At 44.3% G+C, this 25567-nt stretch overlaps 1 protein-coding gene across 10 annotated transcripts in view; it reads right to left on the minus strand.

The window, feature by feature from the left end:
• The window catches only part of FAM49A (family with sequence similarity 49 member A), a 260849-nt gene that overhangs the window by 52251 nt on the left and 183031 nt on the right, over positions 1-25567 (minus strand). For all 10 annotated transcript variants that reach the window (XM_029595934.1, XM_029595939.1, XM_029595933.1 and 7 more), the window contains 2 exons: positions 3330-3446; positions 3167-3246 (listed from right to left, as the gene is read on the minus strand). In XM_029595934.1, the coding sequence (XP_029451794.1) occupies positions 3167-3246; positions 3330-3446 (197 nt within the window). The remainder of the gene's footprint in view (positions 1-3166; positions 3247-3329; positions 3447-25567) is intronic.

The raw sequence follows: 25567 nt of genomic DNA on the forward strand, positions 1-25567 counted from the left end.
GCCAGGCATGCTCAGTAGCCTCAGGCAGCCAGTTTTTCCCGCAATAGGGCTCCATCAGTGACGTCACCCATATGTGAGGACTAGCATCCTGCTTGTCCTGGGATAACTCATTGGTAATCTTCAAGGTAATGCAGCAAAGCTCTGCGAATGTCAAGCTTCCACAAGTCGCTAGCCAAAGGATCCGAACAGTTTAAGTCCATGAAGGCCAGCAGCTCCACCGATTGCTTGACATGAAAAGAGGAAACCACTTTCGGCAAGAAAGACAGAACTGTCCTTAAAGAAATGCCCGAGAACGAAATCCGCAAAAATGGTTCCCTACAGGAAAAAACGCCTGGAGTTTCGACACCCTACGAGCCAAAGTAATGACCACCAGAAAAATCACCTTTAAGGTAAGATCTTTTAGAGTCGATCTCTTCAAAGGCTCAAAAGGCGCCAAGCAAAGGGCAATGAGGACTAAATTCAAACTCCATGACGGATAAGGAAGCCAAAGCGGAGGATGCAAGTGTTTTGCTCCCTTAAGAAATCGAACTACATCCGGATGTGCCGCTAACGCTACACCCTGGATGGAACCACACAAACAACCAAGTGCCGCAACCTGCACTCTGAGAGAACTACATGACAGCCCTTTAGAAAGACCGGATTGTAAAAAACACAGAATATCTGACACCGAGGCCCGGGTAGGTGCAACCTCATGGTCCAAACACCAAGACTCAAAATCTTTCCATACTCTAACATATGTGAGATTGGTAGAAGTCTTATGCGATCGGAGAAGTGTAGCTACCACAGCAGGAGAATAGCCTTTGCGAGTTAACCTCTGCCTTTCAAAAGCCATGCAGCTAGACAGAAGCGATCGACGTCCTCCAAACAAACAGGCCCTTGATGCAGCAGGTCTGGAAGAACCGGAAATCGCAGAGGACCGTCCACCGTGAGATTGAGAAGGTCTGCAAACCAGGGACGTCTCGGCCATTCTGGGGCTATCAGAATGACCTCCGTTGCATGGATCTCTACCCGCCAGAGCACTTTGCCGATCAATGGCCAAGGTGGGAAGACATACAGCAGAACTTCGGTGGGCCAAGGCAACACTAGGGCATCTACCCCTTCTGCTGCCGTCTCTCTGTGACAATCGTAGAACCTCGGCGCTTTGGCATTCTGAAAAGTTGCCATCAGATCCACGCTGGGTGTGCCACATGCATCACATATGAGTTGAAAGGCGGTCTCTGCCAGCTCCCATTCTCCAGGATCTATACGGTGATGACTTAGAAAGTCTGCCTGCACATTGTCCATGTCTGTGATGTGAGATGCTGCTATGCTTACCAAGTTTAGCTCTGCCCAGATGATCAATTGGCGAGCTTCTATTGCCACTGGTTGACTTCTGGTTCCTCCTTGGCGATTGATGTATGCCACCGTGGTCGCATCGTCTGAGAGAATTCTGACCGACTTGTCCTGGAGGAGAGGATGGAACGCTTGCAATGCTAACTATACCGCCCTGGTTTCCAGTTGATTGATCGACCAGAGCTATTCGACGAGGGACCAAAGTCTCTGCATTGATTTTCCTTGGCATACCGCACCCCAACCTGAGAGACTGGCATCTGTGGTGACCACTGTCCAGTGCGGCACCTCCAGGGGAACTCCTCGGGTTAAATTGTCCATCACTAATCCCCAATCGAGACTGTCTCGCACTGTCACCGTAAGCGGTAAAGGTGGATGAAAAAGCTCAGAGACTGGGTTCCATCAGGAAAGTAATGCGGACTGTAAAGGTCTCATATGAGCAAAGGCCCAGGGTACCAGTTCTAATGTTGAAGTCATCGACCCGAGAACCTGTAAATAATCTCTGACTCTGGGTGGATGCTTGAGCATTAAACCTCGAGCTTGGACTTGCAGCTTGGGGATGCGTTCCATGGTAAGAAAAACTCTGCTTTGCCGAGTGTCGAAAAGAGCATCCAAATATTCCAACGACTGAGTGGGCTCCAGTCGGCTCTTGGCGAGATTGACCACTTAGCCTAGGGATTGCAGGAGCTGAAGTACTTCCTGAATTGCATCCTGGGCAAGCGCTTTTGACTTCGCATGCATCAGCCAATCGTCCACGTAAGGATGCACCAGTAACCCCTCTCTGCGGAGATGAGCTGCCACCACCACCATCACCTTGGTGAATGTCTTGGGTGCTGTAGCCAGACCGAAGGGTAGAGCCCGAAACTGAAAATGCTGATGCAGAACTGAAAACCGAAGAAACCTCTGGTGGTCTGACAAAATGCCTATGTGAAGATACGCTTCCGTGAGGTCTAAGGATGCTAGAAACTCTCCCTTGCAAACCGAGGCAATGACAGACGGAAGCAAATCTATGTGAAAATGGGGAACCCGGAGACATCTGTTTACACTCTTAAGATCTAGAATGGGCCGAAAAGATCCCTCATTTTTTTGGCACTATGAAGTAAATGGAGTAACGGCCCTTCCTTCTTGCCTCTGGAGGCACTGAGATGATGGCTCCTAATTGCAAAAGTCATTGTAAAGTGTTCTGCATCGCTCTTCTTTTGGTTTCGTAACCGCAGGGAGAAATTAGAAATCGGTCCCGAGGACGCCGTGCAAAATCTAAAGCAAAGCCATCTCTTATCATGGTAAGGACCCACTGGTCCGTCATTACTTTGGTCCATTCCTCGTAAAACAGGGACAGTCTGCCCCCTATCTCCGGCACCGAGGAATGGACCTGTGCCCCTTCATTGTGTTGCTTTTGCACTGGAAGCAGACTGGGAGTTACCAAGTCTGTCAAATCGACGGCCCCGAAAGGTGCACCTGAGCATTTAAGAGATTTTATTGATTCTTTTTCTGCCAATGGTGCCTCATAGAGAATCGTTAAAGAAAATTAACTGCTCTTGTTCAGGGCTATATCATTTCTTCTTTTAATTTGTTATTATTCCTCAAATCTAAACCCCCCAATGAGAGAAGTTTGAGATTATAATTTAGCCATTAAGGAATAACTTTATGGTTTATATGCTTTGTAAGAATGTTATCTTTAATGACTAATCAAGTTTCTATTCTATTGTAAACAAATACTTTATTTGTATTGAAAATTCAGAAATAAAAAAAATAAATAAAGCATATTTGGATAGCTTAAAGTTTTACCAAATCCACATAAAATTACAGTTAACATTAACAACATGATTTAACTTACGGAGTTTCTAACATTACTTTGCAGACACTGGCCATTGTACTTAGACAGTCTGTTGTATTCTCAATAGGCAGTGTTTTGTTCTAGAAAACAAAAATAAATAAATATATGATGTTATCATAAGGAGTATATTTTAAAAAAAATTCTATGCTTTACTAATACTTACTTCAGAGACAAAATTTGTTGTAGTATTACTGAGTGTTTTCAGCATTGGAGTAGCTTCTGCATAAAACAAGGACATTCTATTGGCCATTTCATTGTTTACTTCATTCTCAATATCTAGCTGATAAACATAAGAAAAAAGTAGTTGATATGAAGAAACATGCAAATTTAATTGAACAACAAGATATAAGTCACACCTTCTCCTTTGCTGTGCTAGTCATACTTTCTAGCAGGTGTGTTAGACAGCAATGTGTCTAAATTTATTGGCCTTTGTCCCAGGAAAACTGTATCCTGTACCTAATAATTTTGGCATGTTACTACAGTTTAAAGAATAAAGATCCATGAGAATAATAAAATAATGTATTTTCAATATACTTTATAGCTATAATGTCCAACAGAGAGAGAGAATTAACAGGCATTAAACATTCTGGAGGTCAATATTCAAACAACAGGAAAATGGATCACCTATCCAACTTAAGTTAGCCAGTTAAGTTATCTGAGATATTCAGTAGGATAAACGTCCTACTGAATATCTTTAACTAAAGTTAGCTGGCTAACCATAGCCAGATAACATTAAACCTAACTGGATATTTTATTTTATTTTTTAATATCGGCAGTTAGATGTAAAGATATCTGGCTATGGTTAACTGGATAAATTTAGCCTTAAGCCAAGCTGCTTGTTTTTTTTATTGTTTAAAAAGATCACTTTAACCCTCCCTGCTTGAGCTCCAAATGCTCGACTCTGCTGAGCCAAGTCGAACCTACAGCCTTCTCCCACATACCTCCATCTCCAGAAAAAATAAAAATAAAATGGACAGTGCTAGCTAATCTCTTCATCTCTGAAGAAAGTAGTCGTGAGCCCACTTCTAAAGAAACAAGATCTCAATCATCTGGATTTATCTAATTACAGAACAATTTCTTCCCTTCCTTTTATTGATAGTCCTGGAAAATGTCGTGCTTATCAGATGATGGACTTTGTAAGGCTCATGACATCTTTGACCCTTTCCAATTTGGATTTTGGAGAGTTCTAGATACATACATTTTTCTAACGTCAACCACTCTCTCTTAGAAGGGGTATGAACAGTGGGAAAACATTTTTGCTTGTAATTCTAATCATTTTGTCGGCTTTTGACACTCTAGATCACAAAATACTTCTTTTCGGGCTATGTGAACATAGCATTGCAGGTATAGTCCTCAAGTGGTTTCATTCATTTCTCTCAAATCGTTCATATCAGATCCGAAAAGGCAATAAAAAATCTCAATGGCAAAAGATACTACTGGAGCTCTCCAAGGCTCTGCATTATCTGTCCTGCTATTTAATAGCCATCTGGCATCTCTCGGCAGAATCCTTGCAGGACTTGGTGTGGATTATCACATCTATGCAGATAATATCCAATTTGTTTTCATCTACAACCACCTGGCATGATACTACTGCTTTATTCCTCTCTGTATCTCCATAATCAGATCATGGCTCTCCCATAACAAGCTCTCTCAATTCACAAAAGACAAATTTGCTTGTACATCAGCACTCCTCCTTAGGGACGCCCCCACCATAATTGTTAATTGTTAATGTGACTTTGCCTATTGCTAAGCATGTGACGAGTCGGGGGGTTTGGTTCAATTCTAGACTCACATTTACTCAACACATGAAAGCATTTGTTAAGTCTGGGTTTTTCTGGCTAACTGGTTAGTGCAGTTAGTATAGCTGTGTTTAAAAAAGGATTGGATAAGTTCTTGGAGGAGAAGTCCATTACCTGCTATTAAGTTCACTTAGAGAATAGCCACTGCCATTAGCAATGGTAACATGGAATAGACTTAGTTTTTGGGTACTTGCCAGGTTCTTATGGCCTGGATTGGCCACTGTTGGAAACAGGATGCTGGGCTTGATGGACCCTTGGTCTGACCCAGTATGGCATTTTCTTATGTTCTTATGTTCTTTCAAACTTAAGAATGCTGTGTGGTTTAAAACCTCTATTTAAATTAGTCAGATTTCCGATCTGTTGTACAAGCACTCATTCTTACCCTTTTAGACTACTGCAATGCTGTTTTTCCAAGCCTTCTGGCTTCCTTAATAAGTGCGCTTAAGCTTATACAGAACTTGTCAGTACACGTTATTGTTGGAAAAAGTACGCATGACTATATCACTTCTATATTATATAAACTATACAGGTTACCAATTTATTGGCGGATTCAGTATAAAATAGCTGTGATGGTATTCAACATTTTACAACTCAATGCTTTTCCTTGGGTTTCTGCATTGTTGCGTATTCATGTACTGACCCATCCACATCAATCATCTGGGAGCGGTTTGCTGGACGTTCCTTTATCTAAAATAACACGCTTAGACAAAACAAGGGAAAGAGCATTCAATGTCACAGCACCTGAATGCTGGAATTCTTTACCCAAGTTATGGCTTACTCTTAGATCATAAGAACATAAGAAATTGCCATACTGGGTCAGACCAAAGGTCCATCAAACCCAGCATCCTGTATCCAACAATGGCCAATCCAGGCTACAATACCTGTCAAGTTTCCAAAAACTAAGTATATCCCATGCTACTGATGCTAGTAATAGCAGTAGCTATTTTCTAAGTCAACTTGATTAATAACAGGCAATGGGCTTGTCCTCCAAGAACTTATCCAAACCTTTTTTTAAATTCAGCTACACTAACCACACCCACTGGCAACAAATTCCAGAGTTTAATTGTGCGTTGAGTGAAAAAGAATTTTCTCTGATTAGTTTTAAATGTGCCAATTCATGGAGTGCCCCCTATTATCAGAAAGAGTAAATAATCGATTCACATTTACCCATTCTAGACCTCTCATGATTTTAAAGACCTCTATCATATCCTCCCCACAGACGTCTCTTCTCCAAGCTGAACAGCCCTAACCTCTTTAACCTTTCCTCATAGGGCAGCTGTTCCACCCCCTTTATTATTTTGTTTGCCCTTCTCTGTATCTTCTCCATTGCACCTATATCTTTCTTGAGGTGTGGCGACCAAAACTGTACACAGTATTCAAGGTGTGGTTTCATCATGGAGCCATACATTATGACATTTTCCGTTGTATTCACCATTCCCTTCCTAATAATTCCTAACATTCTGTTTGCTTTTTTGACTAACGCAGCACATTGAGCCGAAGATTTAAATGTAGTATCCACTATTATGCCTAGATCTCTTTCCTGAGAGGTAGCGCCTAATACGGAACCTAGCATCATGTAACTTCAGCATGGGTTATTTTTCCCTATATGCATTACCTTGCACTTATCCAAATTAAATTTCATCTGCCATTTGGATGCCCAATTTTCCAGTCTCACAAGGTCCTCCTGAAATTTATCACAATCTGCTTGTGATTTAACTACTATGAATAATTTTGTATCATCTGCAAATTTGATTACCTCACTCATCGTATTCCTTTCCAGATCATTTATAAATATATTGAAAAGCACTGGTCCTAGTACAGATCCTAGAGACAACCCACTGAGAAAATTGTCCATTTAATCCTAGTCTCTGTTTTCTGTCTTTTAACCAGTTTGTAATCCATGAAAGGACATCGCCACTTATCCCATGACTTTTTACTTTTCTTAGAAGCCTCTCATGAGGAACTTTGTCAAATGCCTTCTGAAAATCTAAATACACTACATCTACTGGTTCACTTTTGTCTACATGTTTATTAACTCTATGTCCAAAATCCTTCAAATCGTTGCTGAAAACGCATCTTAGACTTCCTATGGTTGATTTAGATGCTGTTTTTAAGCTTTCCAGTGAGGCTTCAATCTAGTTTAGCTCTTACATTTTTGTATAAAATGCCTTCGGTTGCATGTGATATTTGGAGTTCTTATGCATTCTAGCTTATGTATTATTTTAGTTTGTATGCTTATATATTGCTTAGAGTCTTGTGTATCAGATGATTCAAATACCTGCTCCAGGGTTAAGCCAAATTCTTAATGATGCTTCCAGAGACCCCTCCCTCCACCACCTCACTTCCACTCTAACCCTCCCAGTACTTTCAATCACAAAGTTTTCAGCCCAGATTGTGGTAGCAGCCTACAGAAACCCGGGCTCAGTGCTTCTTCTGTTGCTAGGGGAAATATACTGTAAGCGTATGCTTTTAACAGTTTTTCCCTAGCAATGGCAGAATCGTTGGGCCCGGATCACATGACCCAGGCTGAAGAACTTTGTGACTGAAGGCACGGGGAGGGTTAGGGGAGCATTGGAAGAAACATTTATTAAGAATTTCGCTTGACCCAGGGTAGAATCCGGTACCAGCCCTTTTATTTTTTTTTTTCTGGAGATGGAGGGGGTTTGGGGGAGAGAGGTTACAGGCTTGGTCCAATACAACTAACATTTGGAGCTTGGGGGGCAATGATAGGGCACTAAGCATGCAATATTTCCCCTAGATTCATCAAAATGCTATAATTTTTGCATGGATAACGCCCGTGATAAGAGAAAGGGGCATGGCTATGAATTTGAGAATTACCGCACTGCGCTCTATGTTAGCGCTTTGCATAGTTAGTTTATCACAACGTGCGTTAAAGCTTTCGCACCCTGTGTTACCTGTACTTCGCTACTCACGAAATGCCCTCACAGGCATTTTCTTACTTTTGAGAGAGAGAGAGAGAGAGAGAGAGAGAGAGAAACTTTTTATAAGGCCTTCATAATAGTCAACTATTTATATCACTATAGGAGGGGACAGCTAGAAACTCAAAGTGAGGTTTTGGTGGTGGTGTAGGGTTTTGGGGCCAGTTTTACATACAGAGTGAAATGTAAGAACAGCACAGTAGACCTCAGTGAAGATCTGTCATCATTTGGAATGAGTAAAGTCACACAAAAAAGTAAAATTGCTTACCTTGTAATAGGTGTTATCCCAGGACAGCAGGATGTAGTCCTCACATATGGGTGACATCACTGACGGAGCCCTATTGCGGGAAAACTTTCTGTCAAAGTTTCTAGAAACTTTTGACTGGCACTGTGAGGCCACTGAGCATGCCATGATATTCTCTGCCACAGGGGTCTCTCTTCAGTCTCGTATGTAGCAATAAGCTTTAGCAAAAAATAAAATAATAAAAGGTATGAGACCCAACTCTGCGGGGTGGCAGGTGGGTTTCGTGAGGACTACATCCTGCTGTACTGGGATAACACCTATTACAAGGTAAGCAATTTTGCTTTATCCCAGGACAAGCAGGATGCTAGTCCTCACATATGGGTGATTAGTAAGCTAGAGGTTGAGTCATTTTGTAGTGAAGCTACAGTGAAGTATTGTTGGTGAAAATGAGTCAGCCGAAGATCACAGCAGGTTGGATGTAGAAGGAGTTGGGATTAAACTGGAAACAAATTCTTTAAGACAGATTGTCCATATGCTGAGTCTTGTCGTCCTTGTTTGTCCAAACAGTAATGAGCTGCAAAGGTGTGAAGAGAACTCCATGTTGCTGCTTTACATATGTCAAGGATTGGCACTGAATGATAGTGTGCTACTAAGATTGACATTGATCTTACTGAATGCGCCTTCACTCGCCCTTGTAGAGGAAGGCCTGCTTTTTTCATAGCAAAACTGTATGCAATCTGCTAGCCAATTGGATAGAGTATGTTTACCCACTGCTTTACCCGGTTTGTTTGGATCTTAAGATACAAAGAGCTGATTGGATTTCCTGTGGAATGCAGTGCGGTCTAAGTAAAATGCTAACGCTCATTTACAGTCCAAGGTATGTAAGGCTCGTTCTCCTTGGTGAGAATGAGGCCTTGCAAAGAATGTGGGTAAAACTATGGATTAGTTCAAGTGGAATTCCGTAACTACCTTGGGAAGGAATTTTGGATGTGTACGGAGAACCACTCTGGCGTGTAGAAATTTTGTATAGGATGAGTACGTGACAAGTGCTTGTAACTCACTAACCCTTCTAGCTGATGTAATGGCTAGAAATTTAACATCACAGGAACTCATGGGTTCGAAAGGAGAACGCATGAGTCTTGTTAAGACCAGATTCAGGTCCCATTCTGTGACTGGTGGCCGAATTGGTGGTTTAAGTTGAGTTAAACCTCTCATAATCCTGCTCACAAGAGGTTGTATGGATATTGGTGCATCTCGTTACGGTAAGCTGAGATTGCACTTAAATGGAATCTTACAGATGAAGTCTGGAGACCAGAGTCTGAAAGATGGCATAAGTAGTCTAGTAGAGATGTTGTGGAGCAGGAGAAAGGGTCAATATTCTTTAACGTGCACCACAAAGTAAATCTTTTCCATTTTGAAGAATAGTTCTTTCGTGTGGAAGGTTTACGTGAAGCTATAAGCAATTGAGATACATTGGTTGAAAGATTGAGTGGTTGTAGAATCAAGCTTTCAACATCCATGCTGTCAGGGATAGGGATTGAAGGTTGGGATGGTGCAACCGACCCTGATCCTGAGTTATGAGAGTGGGTGCTACACCCAGACGAATAGGATCTCTGATCGAGAGGTCTAGAAGTGTGGGAAACCGGTGAATTGATATATCAATTCACCGATCCTGAACACCTCAGAGTATTTTGGGGGGTAGATAAATAGGCGGAAAATTAGATGAGGGAGAATAATTAAACTTACTTTCTGTGTTTTATATAATTACAATAAGATTTGCTCTATATCTGATAAATTTTCTCTCTTTTCTTATACAAGACTACAGAAATTGAAATATTCAGTAAGGTTTATAGTTGTATTGATTATATAAATTTCTGGTTCTGTAATTGCAATATTGCAAGTAAATACTTGTATTGTATTAAAAATCAATAAATAAAGAATTGAAAAAAAAAAGAAGTGTGGGAAACCATAGCTGTTGAGGCCAATGCGGGGCTATGAGTATCATGGACCCCTTGTCTTGTTGTAGCTTCACTAGAGTTTTGGTTATTAGCGGTATTGGAGGATACGCGTATAGAAGGCCTGAGTTCCAAGGGCGAGCAAAGGCGTCCTTGGCTGGCTGGTTTTTCTGTTTGTGTAGAAAACAGAATTTGTCCATTTTGTGATTCAGATGTGACGCAAAGAGGTCTATTGTTGGTTGTCCCCAACGTTGAAATATCCTGGTTGCTACTGAGGGATCCAGGGACCATTCATGTGGTTGGAACTGAAGTCTGAGTCAATCCACCACTACATTGTGAATGCCTGCCAGATAAGTGGCTCGGAGGAACATTGAATGGTTCAGGGCCCAGCCCCAAATCTGTGCAGCTTCTTGACAAAGGAGATACGAGCCCATACCTCCCTGTTTGTTGATGTACCACATGGCAACTGTGTTGTCTGTTTGGATGAGAACAGTTTTGTGTGAAACGCAGTCCTTGAACGCATGCAGAGCATAACGTATAGCTCGAAGTTCCAAGAAATTGATTTGAAATGTTGCTTCGAGTTTTGTCCAAGTACCTTGGGTTTGGAGATTGTTTATGTGAGCTCCCCAGCCCAAGGTGAATGCATCTGTAGTTAACGTTATCTGTGGGACTTGTTGTTGGAAGAGTAGGGCCTTGCGCAAATTGTCCTTGTTTACCCACCAAAGAAGAGAGGAACGTAGTTGTTGGGTTACTTGAATTGGAGAGTACAGTGGTTGAATGGCTTGGATCCATAGTGATCTTAAAGTCCATTGGGTTACTCTCATGGCTAGTCTTGCCATAGGAGTGACATGAACTGTGGAGGCCATGTGGCCTAGTAAGGTTAGAAACTGATGAGCTGTTGCTTGTTTCTGTGAGTGAATCGAGTTTGCCAGTAGGGAAAGTGTTTCTGCTCGATCTCCAGGTAGAAAGGCCTTTGAGAGGATGGTGTTCAATTCTGCTCCGATGAAGTGAGACAGAGTGAGATGGGACTTTTGATAATTGATGAGAAAGCCCATGGAATGAAGTAGAGTAATTGTTTGTCTGAGAGAAGCCAGAGCTCCTTGTTGAGATTGACTTCTGATGAGCCAGTCGTCTAAATAGGGAAATACATGGACACTTTCCTTGTGCAAGTGTGCTGCTATTACTGCCAGACATTTGGTGAATACTCTGGGAGCAGAGGCAAGTCCGAATGGTAGTGCTCTGTACTGGAAATGTCGATGACCCACCATGAAGCACAGATATTTGCGATGAGGCGGGAATATTGGAATGCGAGTGTAAGCATCTTGAAGATCCAGAGAACAAAGCCAATCTCCTGTTTGAAGAAGTGGAAGCATGGTGCCTAGAGACACCATCCTGAATTTTTCTTTCTTTAGAAATTTGTTGAGATTTCTGAGGTCTAGGATGGGACGTAGGCCTCCGGTTTTCTTTGGAATGAGGAAATAACGGGAATAGAATCCTCTGCCCTGTTGAGTCCGGGGCACTGGCTCTACAGCCCTGGCTTTCAGAAGGGTGGATAATTCTACTTGCAATTGGATTATGTGATTTTCGCTGAGAGAAAGAGGGCTCAGAGGAGAATCTGTTGGAATTGAGAGGAAATTGAGTTGGTAACCTCGAGATATTATTGACAGTACCCATTGGTCTCTTGTTATTGGAAGCCAATGGGTGTAAAAATAGGATACTCGACCTCCTACCGGAAGCTCTGGATGAGGATTGGAGAGGTGGCTGTGTTCTCTGGGGATGGCCTCAAAAGCCAGCAGCTGGTCCCGTCTGTGGCGAAGGTTGAGGCCTAGTCGTCCTAAGTTGTCTGAGCTGAGGCCTTTGTTGTGGTCTAGAAGACCTGGTTCTAGATGTAGGAGGGTAGTACCGTCTTTGTCTATAGAATGGTCTTCTAGTATCTTTTCTTTGAGGCCTACGAACTGAGTGCGTAGCTGGATCCTGTGGGATTGAGGAAAGCTGTCTCAGGGTTTCCGTATGCTCTTTTAACTGCGTAACTGCATCCTGTACCTTGGATCCGAAGAGATTATCTCCCAAGCATGGAAGATCAACTAATTTATCCTGGACTTCAGGTCTGAGGTCCGAGGCTTTAAGCCATGCCCATCGCCTGGCACTGATCCCCGATGCAGCTACCCTGGAAGCTGTCTCGAACCCATCATAGGCTGCACGTACTTCATGCTTGCCTGCCTCCAGTTCTTTTTTGGATGATGGCCTGGGCTGCTTCTTGATATTGTGATGGAAGAGATGGAATAAAGTCCTGCATTTGCTTCCACAAATTTCTTTGATATTGGGTCATGTAAAGTTGATATGAAGATATCCTAGAATTTAACATGGCCCCTTGGTAGACATTCCGCCCCAGGGAATCTAAAAATCTATGATCTTTACCTGGGGGATTGGATGAATGTGGTCTGAGCCTTTTTGACTTTTTCTGTGCAGACTCTACCACTACCGACTGGTGAGGGAGCTGTGAATTTTGGTAGCCAGGAACAGACTGCACCATATATGTACTGTCCATTCGTTTGTTAACAGCTGGCACTGAGCATGGATGTTCCTAAATGCGATGTTGCAAATCCAGCAAAACATCATGGACTGGTATAGCTACCACTTGCTTTGAAGGGTCTACAAATTGAAGCACCTCCAATGTTTGCTGTCTGGTATCTTGCTCTGTGACCAAAGTGAATGGTATGGTGTCAGCCATTTCTTGTACAAAAGTTGTAAATGAGAAATCTTCTGGGGGAGATTTTTTCCTTGGATCTGGTGGGGATGGATCCGACATAAAAGCTGCAGATGAGGTGTCTGATTGCGTATCACTCCAAGTATCATATGGATCTTGGGCTTGAGGAAAATTTTTGGAAGTTGTAGGTGGTCGAGGAATCCCTGAAGGTCCTGGTAATGGATCATCAATAGGTGCTTCCTCAGGGTGTTCTTCCTGGGGATTTGAGGGAAGAGAATCAAGCAGTTTATGATATCTTTTCATTAAAAGCTGATATAATGCCAAATCTGGACGTTCTGGATCCCCAGGCAAAGTTGGCATAGACGGTGTCTGTTTGGAACCGAAGATGGTTTTGTCGTCTTCGGTGGTTGTGTTGATGTCACCGTAGTTGTCATCGGTTTAGGTACCGGCATCGATGTAATTAGTGACATCAGCATTGGTACCGACAAGGACAGAGTCGTCGGCATCGGTATGGTGACCGGTGTTGGTGGGAGCACCGACATTGGTAAAAAGATACCGGCATCGGTTCAAGAACCGGCATCGGTGTTAACACCGGCATCGGCACAGTTGCCGGAATAGGTGACTGTTCTTTCAGGACCTGGATCACCACTTGTCTGATAAAAATTGACAATTCATGCGATACAGCTGGTGTGGACAGAGCAGCTGCATGCGGTGTCGGTGTAGGCGTTGATAGTACCTCCACAGATCCCTGTGGAGGTTCGGCCGATGAAGATGTAGGCCCTGGCATCGGAGTTTCGTGAGGTTTTGCCCGCTTAGCGGTCGGTTCCTCCGGGGAAAGGGTTGACGCTAGTGTCGGTGTGTGTCTATGTCGGTGCCGTTGTTTAGGCCTGTGCTCGACTACCGACCTTATCAATGCCGAAGTCGATGCTTTATCTCTGGCTCCCTCCAGACGACGTTTTTTCAGTAAAACTTTCTTTGAAACTCCTGCCGGGGACGATTTCGTCGATGTTGAAGGAGAAGGAAGAAGCTGAAGGTGAAAGAGATGTTCCATCTTCTCCTGTCAAAGTTTTCTTCCTTTGGGAGTCATCTCTGCACATTGCGGGTAGCATGAGACATCGTGTTTATCTCCCAAACAAAGAACACACTCAAGATGTGGATCTGTTATAGACATTGTCTGATTACATACTGGACATTTTTTAAATCCTGAAGCCATCTTTTCCCGACAGCCGCCGATAAAAACAGGGGAAAATTGTGAGAGTTTTCACTTAAAAGTAAAAACGAGACTATGATTTCACACCGGCTGGTGGAAATGTGAGAGAGATCCCTTATGGGAGAAAAAAAATATCTTGAAATCAATGACTTTCTAGTCAGTAAAGTCTGTGAGATATCTCACAGGGCTCCTTGCTCCACGATGCTTACAACAGCGTGGAAAAACCAAGACTGAAGAGAGACCCCTGTGGCAGAGAATATCATGGCATGCTGGGCATGCTCAGTGGCCTCACAGTGCCAGTCAAAAGTTTCTAGAAGCTTTGACAGAAAGTTTTCCTGCAATAGGGCTCCGCCAGTGACGTCACCCATATGTGAGGACTAGCATCCTGCTTGTCCTGGGATAATGAGATTTCTACAATGTTCTCTCACCCTAGCTTGATGGACTCTCTACCGGGTATTATCAAGCTAGGGTGAGAGAACATTGAAGTGATCTCATCTTACTCTGACTTACCTCACTTCAAAGCCGCAAGCTTTCGGCTTCAGATATATTTTAGAAAGTTTACACCTCTACGGCCAACTTCTTTTCAAATTCTCTCTTAGCCAGTCTTATCAATGTCTTACATTTAACTTACCAACCCTTGTGCTTTATCCTATTTTCTTCTATTGTATCCTTCTTCCAATTTTTGAATGAAGATTTTTTGGCTAAAATAGCTTCTTTTACCTCACCTTTTAACCATGCTGGTAATCATTTTGTCTTCCTTCCACCTTTCTTAAAGTGTGGAATACATCTGGACTGTGCTTCTAGGATGATATATATATATTTTTTTTTTTAACAATGTCCATGCCTCTTGCACACTTTTTAACATTGTACCTGCTCCTTTCAGTCTTTTTCTATTTTTCTCATTTTCTCAAAGTTTCCATTTTGAAAGTTTAGCACTAGAGCCATGGATTTGCTTACTGTCCCCCTTCCACCCATTAATTCAAATTTGATCATATTATGATCACTATTACCAAGTGGCCCCACCACCGTTACCTCTCTCAGCAAATCCTGTGCACCACTGAGAATTAGATCTAAAACTGCTCCTTCTCTCTTCGGTTCCTGAACCAATTGCTCCATAAAGCATTCATTTATTTCATCCAAGAACTTTATCTCTCTAGCATGTCCCGATGTTTCATTTCCCAGTCAATATTGGGGTAATTGAAATCACCCATTATTACTGCACTACCAATTTGGTTAGCTTTCCTTAATTTCTCTTAGCATTTCACTGTCCATCTCAACATGTTGGCCAGATGGGCGGTAGCATACTCCTATCTTATTGTCTATTAGATGATTGAGGGGTTAAAGGGGCACTTAGAGAAGATAAGGCCATTGCAGAAAGATTAAACAATTTCTTTACTTCGGTGTTTACTGAAGAGGATGTTGGGGAGATACCCGCTCCGGAGAAGGTTTTCATGGGTAATAACTCAGGTGGACTGAACCAAATCATGGTAAACCTAGAAGATGTGATAGGCCTAATTGACAAATTGAAGAGTAGTAAATCATCTGAACCGGATGGTATACAACCCAGGGTTCTGAAGGAACTCAAAAATGAAATTTTAGATCTATTAGTAAAAATTAGTAACCTATCATTAAAATCATCCATTGTAACTGAATTCTAGAGGGTGTCTAATGTAAGCCTAATATTTAAAAAGGGCTCCAGGGGCAATCCGGTAAACTACAGACCAGTTAGCCTGACTTCAGTACCAGGAAAAATAGTGGAAAGTGTTCTAAAGATCAAAATCACAGAACATATAGAAAGGCATAATTTAATGGAACAAAGTCAGCATGGCTTTACCCAAGGCAAGTCTTGCCTCAAATATGCTTCACATTTTTTGAAGGGGTTAATAAACATGTAGATAAAGGTGAACCGGTAGATGTAGTGTATTTGGATTTTCAGAAGGCATTTGACAAAGTTCCTCATGAGAGGCTTCTAGGAAAAGTAAAAAGTCATGGGATAAGTGGCAATGTCCTTTCGTGGATTACAAACTGGTTAAAAGACAGGAAACAGAGAGTAGGATTAAATGGCTCTTCAAGCAAGCATACAAAGATGGAATAGGTTAAACCAATGACTATGACAATTACATACATCCCCCTCCTCCACTTGCTCTAACCACTACTTTCCCCCCTCCTCTCTTCTTTTATCTCCCCCTCCAGACTCATCCTCCCCTCAGCTCTTCCCCCTACCCAGTACTTATCCATTCAACTCACTACCTGATCATCTTAACCTTCATAACACTTGATAATATATCACTAACACACGTCTGTATTGCTCCCAAGAGCTATTAATTACCCTTGTTTATATTCTGATTTAATTATAAATATGGTAAAGTATGTCTATGTTTTTAACAATTCTAACATATTTAGACCTTTAACAGGTTTTTATAAATATTCATTATAACTTTAACTCTGTTAAAACTGTTCATCTGATTTCAATGTATAGCGTTGTTATAACTGTAAACCGGAGTGAAGGCCCCTGCCAATACTTCGGTATATAAAAACGTATAAAATAAAATAAATAAAAATAAAATAAATGGACAATTTTCTCAGTGGAGGGGGGTGGGCAGTGGAGTGCCTCAGGGATCTGTACTGGGACCTGTGCTGTTCAAATTATTTAAAAATGATCTGGAAAGGAATATGACGAGTGAGGAAATCAAATTTGAGGATGACACAAAATTATTCAGAGTAGTTAAATCACAAGCGGATTGTGATAAATTGCAGGAAGACCTTGTGAGACTGGAAAATTGGGCATCCAAATGGCAGATGAAATTTAATGTGGCTAAGTGCAAGATGATGCATACAGGGAAAAACAACCCATGCTAAGGTTACACGATGTTAAGTTCCATATTAGTAGCTACCACCCAGTCATAGTGGATAATACATTGAAATAGTTGGCTCAGTGTGCTGCAGCAGTCAAAAAAAACCAAAACAGGACATTAGGAAAGGAATGGTGAATAATGCCTCTGTATCGCACCTTGAATCCTGTGTACAATTCTGGTCGCCGCATCTCAAAAATATATAGTTGCGATGGAGAAGGTACGGAGAAGGGCGACCAAAATGATAAAGGAGATGGAACAGCTCCCCTATGAAGAAAGACTGAAGAGGTTAGGACTGTTCAGCTTGGAGAAGAGACGGTTGAGGGGGAATATGAAAAAGGTGTTAAAAGAGGTCTAGAATGAGTAAATGTGAATCAGTCATTTACTCCTTTGGAAAATAGGAGGACTAAGGGCCACTCGAAGTTAGAATGTAGCACATTTAAAACTTATCGGAGAAAGCAAATGTTGCTTATCTGTAACAGGTGTCCTCACAGGACAGCAGGATGTTAGTCCTCACATATGGGTGACATCACAGGATGGAGCCCAATCACGGAACACTTTTGTCAAAGTTTCTAGAACTTTGACTGGCCCCTACTGGGCATGCCCAGCATGGCAATAACCCTGCATCCAGCAGGGCCCCCTCTTCAGTCTTATTTAAAAGAAAATAATAAAACCAACACAACACCGTGGGGTGGCGGGCGGGTTTTGTGAGGACTAACATCCTGCTGTCCTGTGAGAACACCTGTTACAGGTAAGCAACATTTGCTTTCTCACAGGACAAGCAGGATGGTAGTCCTCACATATGGGTGAGTACCGAGCTGAGGATGTCCGAATATGCACCAAATGTAGCCAAAGGCGTGCAACAGGCACAAAAACTTGGCGGAATTTGCTAGAGGGCATCCTGAACCCCACCGGGCAGGTGGAAGGGGATTGGTAAGTCACGTCGTAAACAGGTTACGCAAGACAGACTGGCCGAAGATGGAATCCTGTTTTCCGGCTTTGTCCAAGCAATAGTGGGCTGTAAAAGTATGGAGAGAACTACAAGTGGCAGCCCTACAAATGTCAGGAAGCGGCACCGATTGTAGGTGTGCTACTGAAGTCGCCATGGCCCTCACAGAGTGTGCTTTAACACGGTCTTGGAGTGGAATGCCTGCTTGCTGATAGCAAAAGGATATGCAGTTCGCTGCCAGGAGGAAAGAGCCTGCTTACCCACAGGCTGCCCCAATTTGTTAGAATGGAAAGACACAAATAATTGAGTGCTCTTTCTGTGGGCAGCTGTACGGTCTAGGTAGAACGCTAGAGCTCGTTTGCAGTCAAGGGTATGCAAAGCCTGCTCACCTATATTGGAATAGGGCATGGGAAAGAAGGTAGGTAGTATAATGGATTGATTAAGATGAAATTCTGATAGTACCTTAGGTAAAAATTTAGGGTGAGTGCGAAGTACTGCCCGATTTTGCAGAAGTTTAGTGTAAGGCGGATAGGTAACTAGGGCCTGTAACTCACTAACTCTGCGAGCCGAAGTGATTGCTAGAAGGAAAAATCACTTTCCATGTGAGAAAGCGAAGTTCACAGGAGTGGAGAGGCTCAAATGGTGGTTTCATGAGCAGACCCAAAACCAGGTTGAGGTCCCAAGAAGGGGCCGGAGGACGTAGTGGAGGCTTGAGGTGAAGCAAGTCTTTTAAGAAGCGTGTTACAAGGGGTTGCACTGAGCTAGGGACATCCCCGACACCTTTATGGAAGGCAGCTACCACACTGACATGCATTCTAATGGAGGAGGTTTTGAGAGCTGACTCTGACAAGTGCCAGAGATAGTCTAGAAACTTCGGGATGGGACAGGTAAAAGGATTAAGGGCCTGAGAAGAGCACCATGATGTGAACCTGTTCCATTTGTAGGAATATGATTTTCTCGTGGAAGGCTTCCGAAAAGCAATCAAGACACGGGAGACTGGATCAGAAAGGTTAGCCTTTTAACATCCATGCTGTCAAGGACAGGGCATAAAGGTTGGGATGGTGAAGGCACCCGTCGTTTTGAGTTATTAGAAGCGGGTCTGTTCCCAGAGGAATGTGCCTGCGAATGGAAAGATCCTGAAGGACTGGAAACCACACTTGGCGGGGCCAGTGGGGTTCTATCAGAATCATGGTTCCCTTGTCCTGACGTAACTTCACGAGAGTCTTCGAGAGAAGTGGAAGTGGAGGGAATGCGTATAGGAGAGTGGTTGGCCACGATAGGGAGAACGCGTCTCTTGGTGGATAATGTTGGCTGCGAGTGAGAGAGCAGAAATTGTCTACTTTGCGATTCTGGGGAGACGCAAAGAGGTCTATTTGAGGATTTTATTTATTTTATTTATTTAAAATAATTTATATACCGCAAATTAAACAGTATCTGTCTGGCTAAGCGGTTTACAAGTATATAAACATATATAATAAGAAACACCAATTAAAACAGTTATAATATTTCAAATAAAAACATTACATCTAAAACAATTAAAACTAATAAACTACATCTAAAAAGGCATTATAGAAAGTCAAAACAGATTAATTAGGGTTCATGACATTGAATTCATTTAATTCTAAAAGTTGTTAAGTAATGTTGGATGCCACGGCAAAGAGATATGTTTTCAAAGCCTTTTTAAATTCTTTTACATTTGCTATTAGACGAATTTCAGCTGGGATGGTATTCCAGAGGATTGGTCCGGCGACAGAAAAAGCTCATTTCCTGGTAAATTCTGGGGCGGATTTTAAGAGCACTGCTCGCGTAAATCCGCCCGGATTTACACGAGCAGGGCCCTGCGCGCCGGTGCGCCTATGTTCACTAGGCCTACCGGCGCGCGCAGAGCCCCGGGACTCGCGTAAGTCCCGGGGTTTTCCGAGGGGGGCGTGTCGGGGGCGGGGCCGAGCGGCGCGCCATTTTCGGGGCGGGGCGGGGCATTTTGGGGGCGGGCCCGGGGGCGTGGTTTCGGCCCGGGGCGTGGCTGCGCCCTCCGGAACCGCCCTCGGGTTGCGTCTAGGCGCACCAGCGGCCCACTGGCGCGCGGGGATTTACTTCTCCCTCTGGGAGGCGTAAATCCCCCAACAAAGGTGGGGGGGGTGTGGGTTAGGTAGAGGAAGGGAGGGGAAGGTGAGGGGAGGGCGTTAGTGAATTCCCTCCGAGGCCGCTCCGATTTCGGAGCGGCCTCGAAGGGAACGGAGGCAGGCTGCGCGGCTCGGCGCGCACCGGCTACACGAAATCGGTAGCCTTGCTGGATGGCTGGCACCACCTTTAAAGATGGCGCCAGCCATTACATGCTCCTACCATGTGACAGGGGCCGGCCAATGGCACGGATACCCTGTCACATGGTAAGGGCAAAGGGCCATCGGTGCCATCTTTATGAGTGGCAGCCTATGGCCCGAGATCGCTCCCCGCGCCCCCCCCCCCGGACCACCAGGTAATTTTAAAAGGTTTTGGGGGGGGGTCGGTTTAAAGGGTCGGGTGGGTTTGTTTTTTTTTTATTGGGCCATCGGCGCCATTTATATTAGTGGCAGCCAAAATGGCGCCGATGGCCCAAGAGCGGGAGATCGTGTCAGGACCCCCCACACACACACACACACACACTGGACCACCAGGTAATTTAACATTTTGGGGGGGTTCGGGAGGGTGGGGGAGGGTAAGGGATTGGTTTTAAAGGGTTGGGGTGGGTTTAGGGGTTGTTTTGGTGTGCCGGTTTTCCCGCCCTCCCCCCAAATAATTCCCGTGCCCGATTTAACGATTTTTGACAATAAATTGGGGGAATTTGTATTGTATCGCGCACTCTAACGATTTTTGACAATTAAAAAATATTGACGATTTTTTTAAATCGTCAAAAAATGATTCACATCCCTAGTGTATAGTAGATTTTGGCAAACCAAGATATAATGCATTGCAATAGTCGAGACTTGTTAAAATAAGAGATTGTGTCACGAACGAAAATCAGAAGGTAGTAAAAGTGGTTTTAATTTTCTAAGTAAATGAAGCTTAAAAAATGATTTTTTTTTTTACAACAGCTGATATGTTGTTAGACATAGACAGTCTGGCATCAATGACAGTGCCCAAGTTTTTTGCTTGATGTTTTATTTCAATTTCTTGTCCATCAAATATAAAGGTGACCGGTGGTTGAAATTTTGAATCGGGCACAACAGATAGAAATAACAATTCAGTTTTTGCTGTGTTTAATTTTAATCTATTGTATGTCAACCAGGTTTTTATTGTCATTAAGTATAAGTGAAGCAGAGAGAAGGTTTTTTTCCAACTATCAGTAAATGGAACAATACATTGAATGTCATCAGCATATATTTTAAAAGACAAATTTAAACCTGTTAAAAGATGACATAGTGGAAGTAGATATATATTAAATAACAATGGTGATAATGTCGATCCTTGTGGGACCCCAGCTTTAGCAGCATACCATTCAGATTTAGAGTTACCAACGATAATTCTTTGAAATTGACCCTTAATAAAAGAACTGAACCATTTTTTTTACTGTACTATTTATCCCTATTTGTTCTAGGCTGAGCAGTAAAATATCATGATTTAAAGTGTCAAATGCTGCTGAAATATCTAAAAACACCATAAGATAGTCCATATTTGAGTCAAAGCCTCTTGTTATAGTGTCAAATGAAGAGATCAATAAGGATTCAGTACTATGACCCTTTCGAAAACCATGCTGGTTTGCATGAAGTAAATTATTGTCTTCTATGTACTCTGAAAGTTGACGAAAAACAACAGATTCGATGATTTTTGATATTGAAGGCAATGAAGCAATCGGTCTGTAATTGGATATATTTAATTGATCTTGGTTTTTATCCTTCAAAATTGGCAAGATGGAGGGTTTTTTTTAGTGTTTCTGGAAAGACTCCTTGAACTAAAGATGCATTAACGATATTTACAATTGATTCTGCTATGGTTTCCTTAATGTTTTTTAACAAATATCCAGGACAGGAGTTAAAAGGGCTATTAGATGTTTTGGAGTTCGTAATTATTTTAATTATGTTACTGTCTATTTCACTAAAATCAGTAAAAGAACTAATGGTAGGGGGGTAACGTTGATACAGGAATTGGAAGCAATGAAAATTCTGCTGATATTGTTTCAATTTTATTTGCAAAATGTTTTGCTATGTTGTTACATAACTCATTAGTCATAATGTGAGATGAGATTTGGGTAGTCGTTAAGTTTCTTACTATATTAAATAATATTTTTGGATTCCCATTTGCAGCTTGAATTTTTGTTGTATAGTGTGTTCTTTTTGCTTTTATAATTTCTTTTTGCTTTTATAATTTCTTCCTACAATGGGATGACCCCATTGTAGGAAGATGGAGTTCGCCACTAAGGGGTTTAGAGACCACTCGTGCGGATGAAAGTTGCGACTCAATTTGTCCACCAACACGTTGTCCACTCCCATCAAGTAGGTGGCCCTGAGGTACAGTGAGTGGGAGAGGGCCTCCGCCCAAATCTGCAACTTCCTGACACACAGGTCGATACAGTTATGCCGCGTGAGAAAGAGTGCGGCAGTGCCGGGCGCACCCTCGTTCCCCGCACGCACAGTTCTCTTCACATACCGCTCGATACTCTATTTAAATTGCTTGCAAATGCAAGCCGCGTCTGCGAAGTGTTAGGCCCGCGCAACCCATTTTACTGTATAGGCGCTTAATACAGCGCCTATACAGTATCCTGGGTGCGCTGGTACCTGTCATTTCAAATGTCATTTCAACTGACATTTGAAATGACAGGTACCAGGAAGTGGATGGTTTCCCCCCTCCCGAAGCAAAGCGCAGGGCGAAAACTAAAACAAAAGTTGTTATATATATATATACAAGCCGTAAAGCCCGTTAAAACGGGCTACATCCCTCTGTCTCTCACCTCCCCCTCATTCTCTCTCCCCTCACTCTTCACCACCCCCCTCCCCCACTCCTCCCCACCCTCCCTCTCCTCTCACTCAGTCCCCCCTCTCCCTCACTCCCTCCCACTCAGTCCCCCCTCTCCCTCCCACTCACTCAGTCCCCCTCTCCCTCCCTCCCACTCACTCAGTCCCCCTCTCCCTCCCTCCCACTCAGTCCCTCCCTTCACCCACCTCCATTTCCTCCCGGCGCCGTAAGCGCGACTTCCCGCAACCCTCACCCGGCTCCATTAACTCCTCCCGCTCCTGCCGGCAGATCTCGGGGGGGTCACTCCCGCGCGCGCGGCAGTGACCCCCCCGAGATCTGCCGGCAGATCTGGGGAGGAGAAGCAGCGGCACCGCGCGCGCGCGCGGCGCCGCTGCTTCTCCTCCCGCTCCTGCGGCCCCACCGCCATTTTTTTTTCTGATCGACATCCTTGCCCGCACATGCGCAGTAGAGCTGCGCTCTACTGCGCATTTGCGGGCCGTCGGTCACAGGCCATTTATAAGGTAGATATATAAATACCTGGATGTCAGTTTCCGAATCCCCCATCTCCACGCGCGTTCATCCGGGCGGTGGCGGGAGCCGGCGGGCGGGTGGGCGCCCGTTCATCCGGGCGGCGCCGGGCGCCCTTTCATCCGGGCAGCGGCGGGAGCCGGTGGGCACGCGTTTATCCGGGCGGCGGCGGGAGGGCGTGCGTGCATTCATCCAGGCGGAGGGAGCCGGCGGCGAAAGCGGCCTCCAGCAGCCCCCGCCGTCAGTGAATGAATGCACGCCTGTGTACGCCCGTGCAATTTCGGCGCTCAAGGCGTGACGTCACGACGCTTGACGTCACGGCACGTGACTGCCTTGAGTGCCGAAATTGCACGGTCGTACACAGGCGTGCATTCATTCACTGCCGGCGGGGGCTACTGGAGGCCACTTTGGCCGCCGGCTCCCTCCGCCTGGATGAACGCACGCACGCCCTCCCGCCGCCGCCCGGATAAACGCGCGCCCACCCACCCGCCGGCTCCCGCCGCCGCTCGGATAAACGCGCGCCCACCCGCTCGGATAAACGCGCGCCCACCCGCCCGGATGAACGGGCGCCCACCCGCCCGCCGGCTCCCGCCACCACCTGGATAAACACGCGTGGAGATGGGGGATTCGGAAACTGACATCTAGGTATTTATATATAACAACTTTACCAAAAGCGGGGCTCGCTGCAAATGTTTGTATATATGGATCTAGCATTATTGTTTTAAGTTAATTTAAGGAATCGCATGTGTAGTGCAATGATTTGAGGGAAAGTTTGCCGTCTACCATTGCCCCTGCCTGTAACGCAGGGGTAGGGGTAGGCGGTAAGTTAGCAGGTTAAACACGGGGCAAAACAGCAAGGTAAAATAGCGATAGTCGGGGCGCGCATCACTGTATGGGAGGGAATAGCTAATTCGATCGTTTACATCTGATATACATGCCGCATGCGGAAGGGGTTACGGGTCGGTTTCAAGAAGCGCTAAGGACGCGTAAAACTGGAGACTGTATCGCAGGATCGCCTTACGCGTCCGAATTGTGCGCCCACAGCAAGTTACAGATGGGGAATCTCCAGCCGCACTTTACAGTATCGATCTGACAGAAGGTAGGATCCTGTCTCTCCCTGTTTGTTGATGTACCACATGGCTACCTGGTTGTCCGTCTGGATCAGGATGACTTGATTGGACAGGTGATCCTGAAATACTCTGAGAGCATATCTTAGTGCTCGAAGCTCTAGGAAATTTATTTGATGTTTGGCTTCCTCTGGAGACCAAGAACCTTGTGTTTGGAGATTGGCAACATGGGCTCCCCATCCGAAGTTTGAAGCATCGGTGGTTAAAATTATTTGAGGGTTTGGCGCCTGAAAGGGCAAGGCCTGTAGAAGACTGATGTGGTTCGTCCACCAGGCAAGAGGCAGACGGAGTGAGTTGGTGACATGGACAATGGTCGACAGGGGCTGAAGGGACTGTGTCCATTGTGACCTTAAGAGTCCATTGCATGACTCATGGCCAGACGGGCCATTGGTGTGACCTGAACTGAGGACGCCATGTGTCCTAGAAGGATGAGAAACCGATGCGCAGTCGTCGAGTGTTGAGACTGCAGTTGCTGTGCCAGAGACACGAGGGTGAGGGCTCGTTGTCGAGGCAGGAAAGCCTTTGCCTGTAAGGTGTCCAAGTCTGCCCCAATGAACGACAAGGTTTGAGATGGGACTAAGGAGAATTTGTCGTAATTGACGAGAAATCCGAGTGAAGTGAGAGTGTGTAAGGTAAGATGTAGGGAGGACAAAGCGGCTTGCTGAGTCGGAGCCTTGATTAACCAGTCGTCCAGGTAGGGGTAGATGTGGACACCTTGAGTCCTGAGGAAGGCGGCAACTACGACAAGGCATTTTGTAAACACCCGTGGTGCAGATGCTAGGCAGAATGGAAGCACTCGGTATTGATAGTGCTTGGGGCCTACAAGGAATCTCAAGAATTTGCGATGAGATGGAGTTATCGCAATATGCGTGTATGCGTCCTGAAGGTCGAGAGAGCAGAGCCAGTCTCCTTTTTGAAGAAGAGGAAGCAGGGAGCCCAAGGTTACCATTTTGAACTTTTCTCTCTGGAGGTACTTGTTGAGTGGTCATAGATCCAAAATTGGACGAACGCCTCCCGATTTTTTGGGGATTAGAAAGTGCCGGGAATAGAAACAGAGGCCTTGCTGAGGCGATGAGCCTCCTGCTCCAGGAGTAATGAATGGTCGGATGATCTCCACTTGATTAGAGGTGGGAAATCCGGCGGGATGGAGAGAAAGTTGAGA

Source organism: Rhinatrema bivittatum, chromosome 3 (genome assembly GCF_901001135.1).
Source record: "Rhinatrema bivittatum chromosome 3, aRhiBiv1.1, whole genome shotgun sequence".
Lineage (NCBI taxonomy): Eukaryota > Metazoa > Chordata > Amphibia > Gymnophiona > Rhinatrematidae > Rhinatrema > Rhinatrema bivittatum.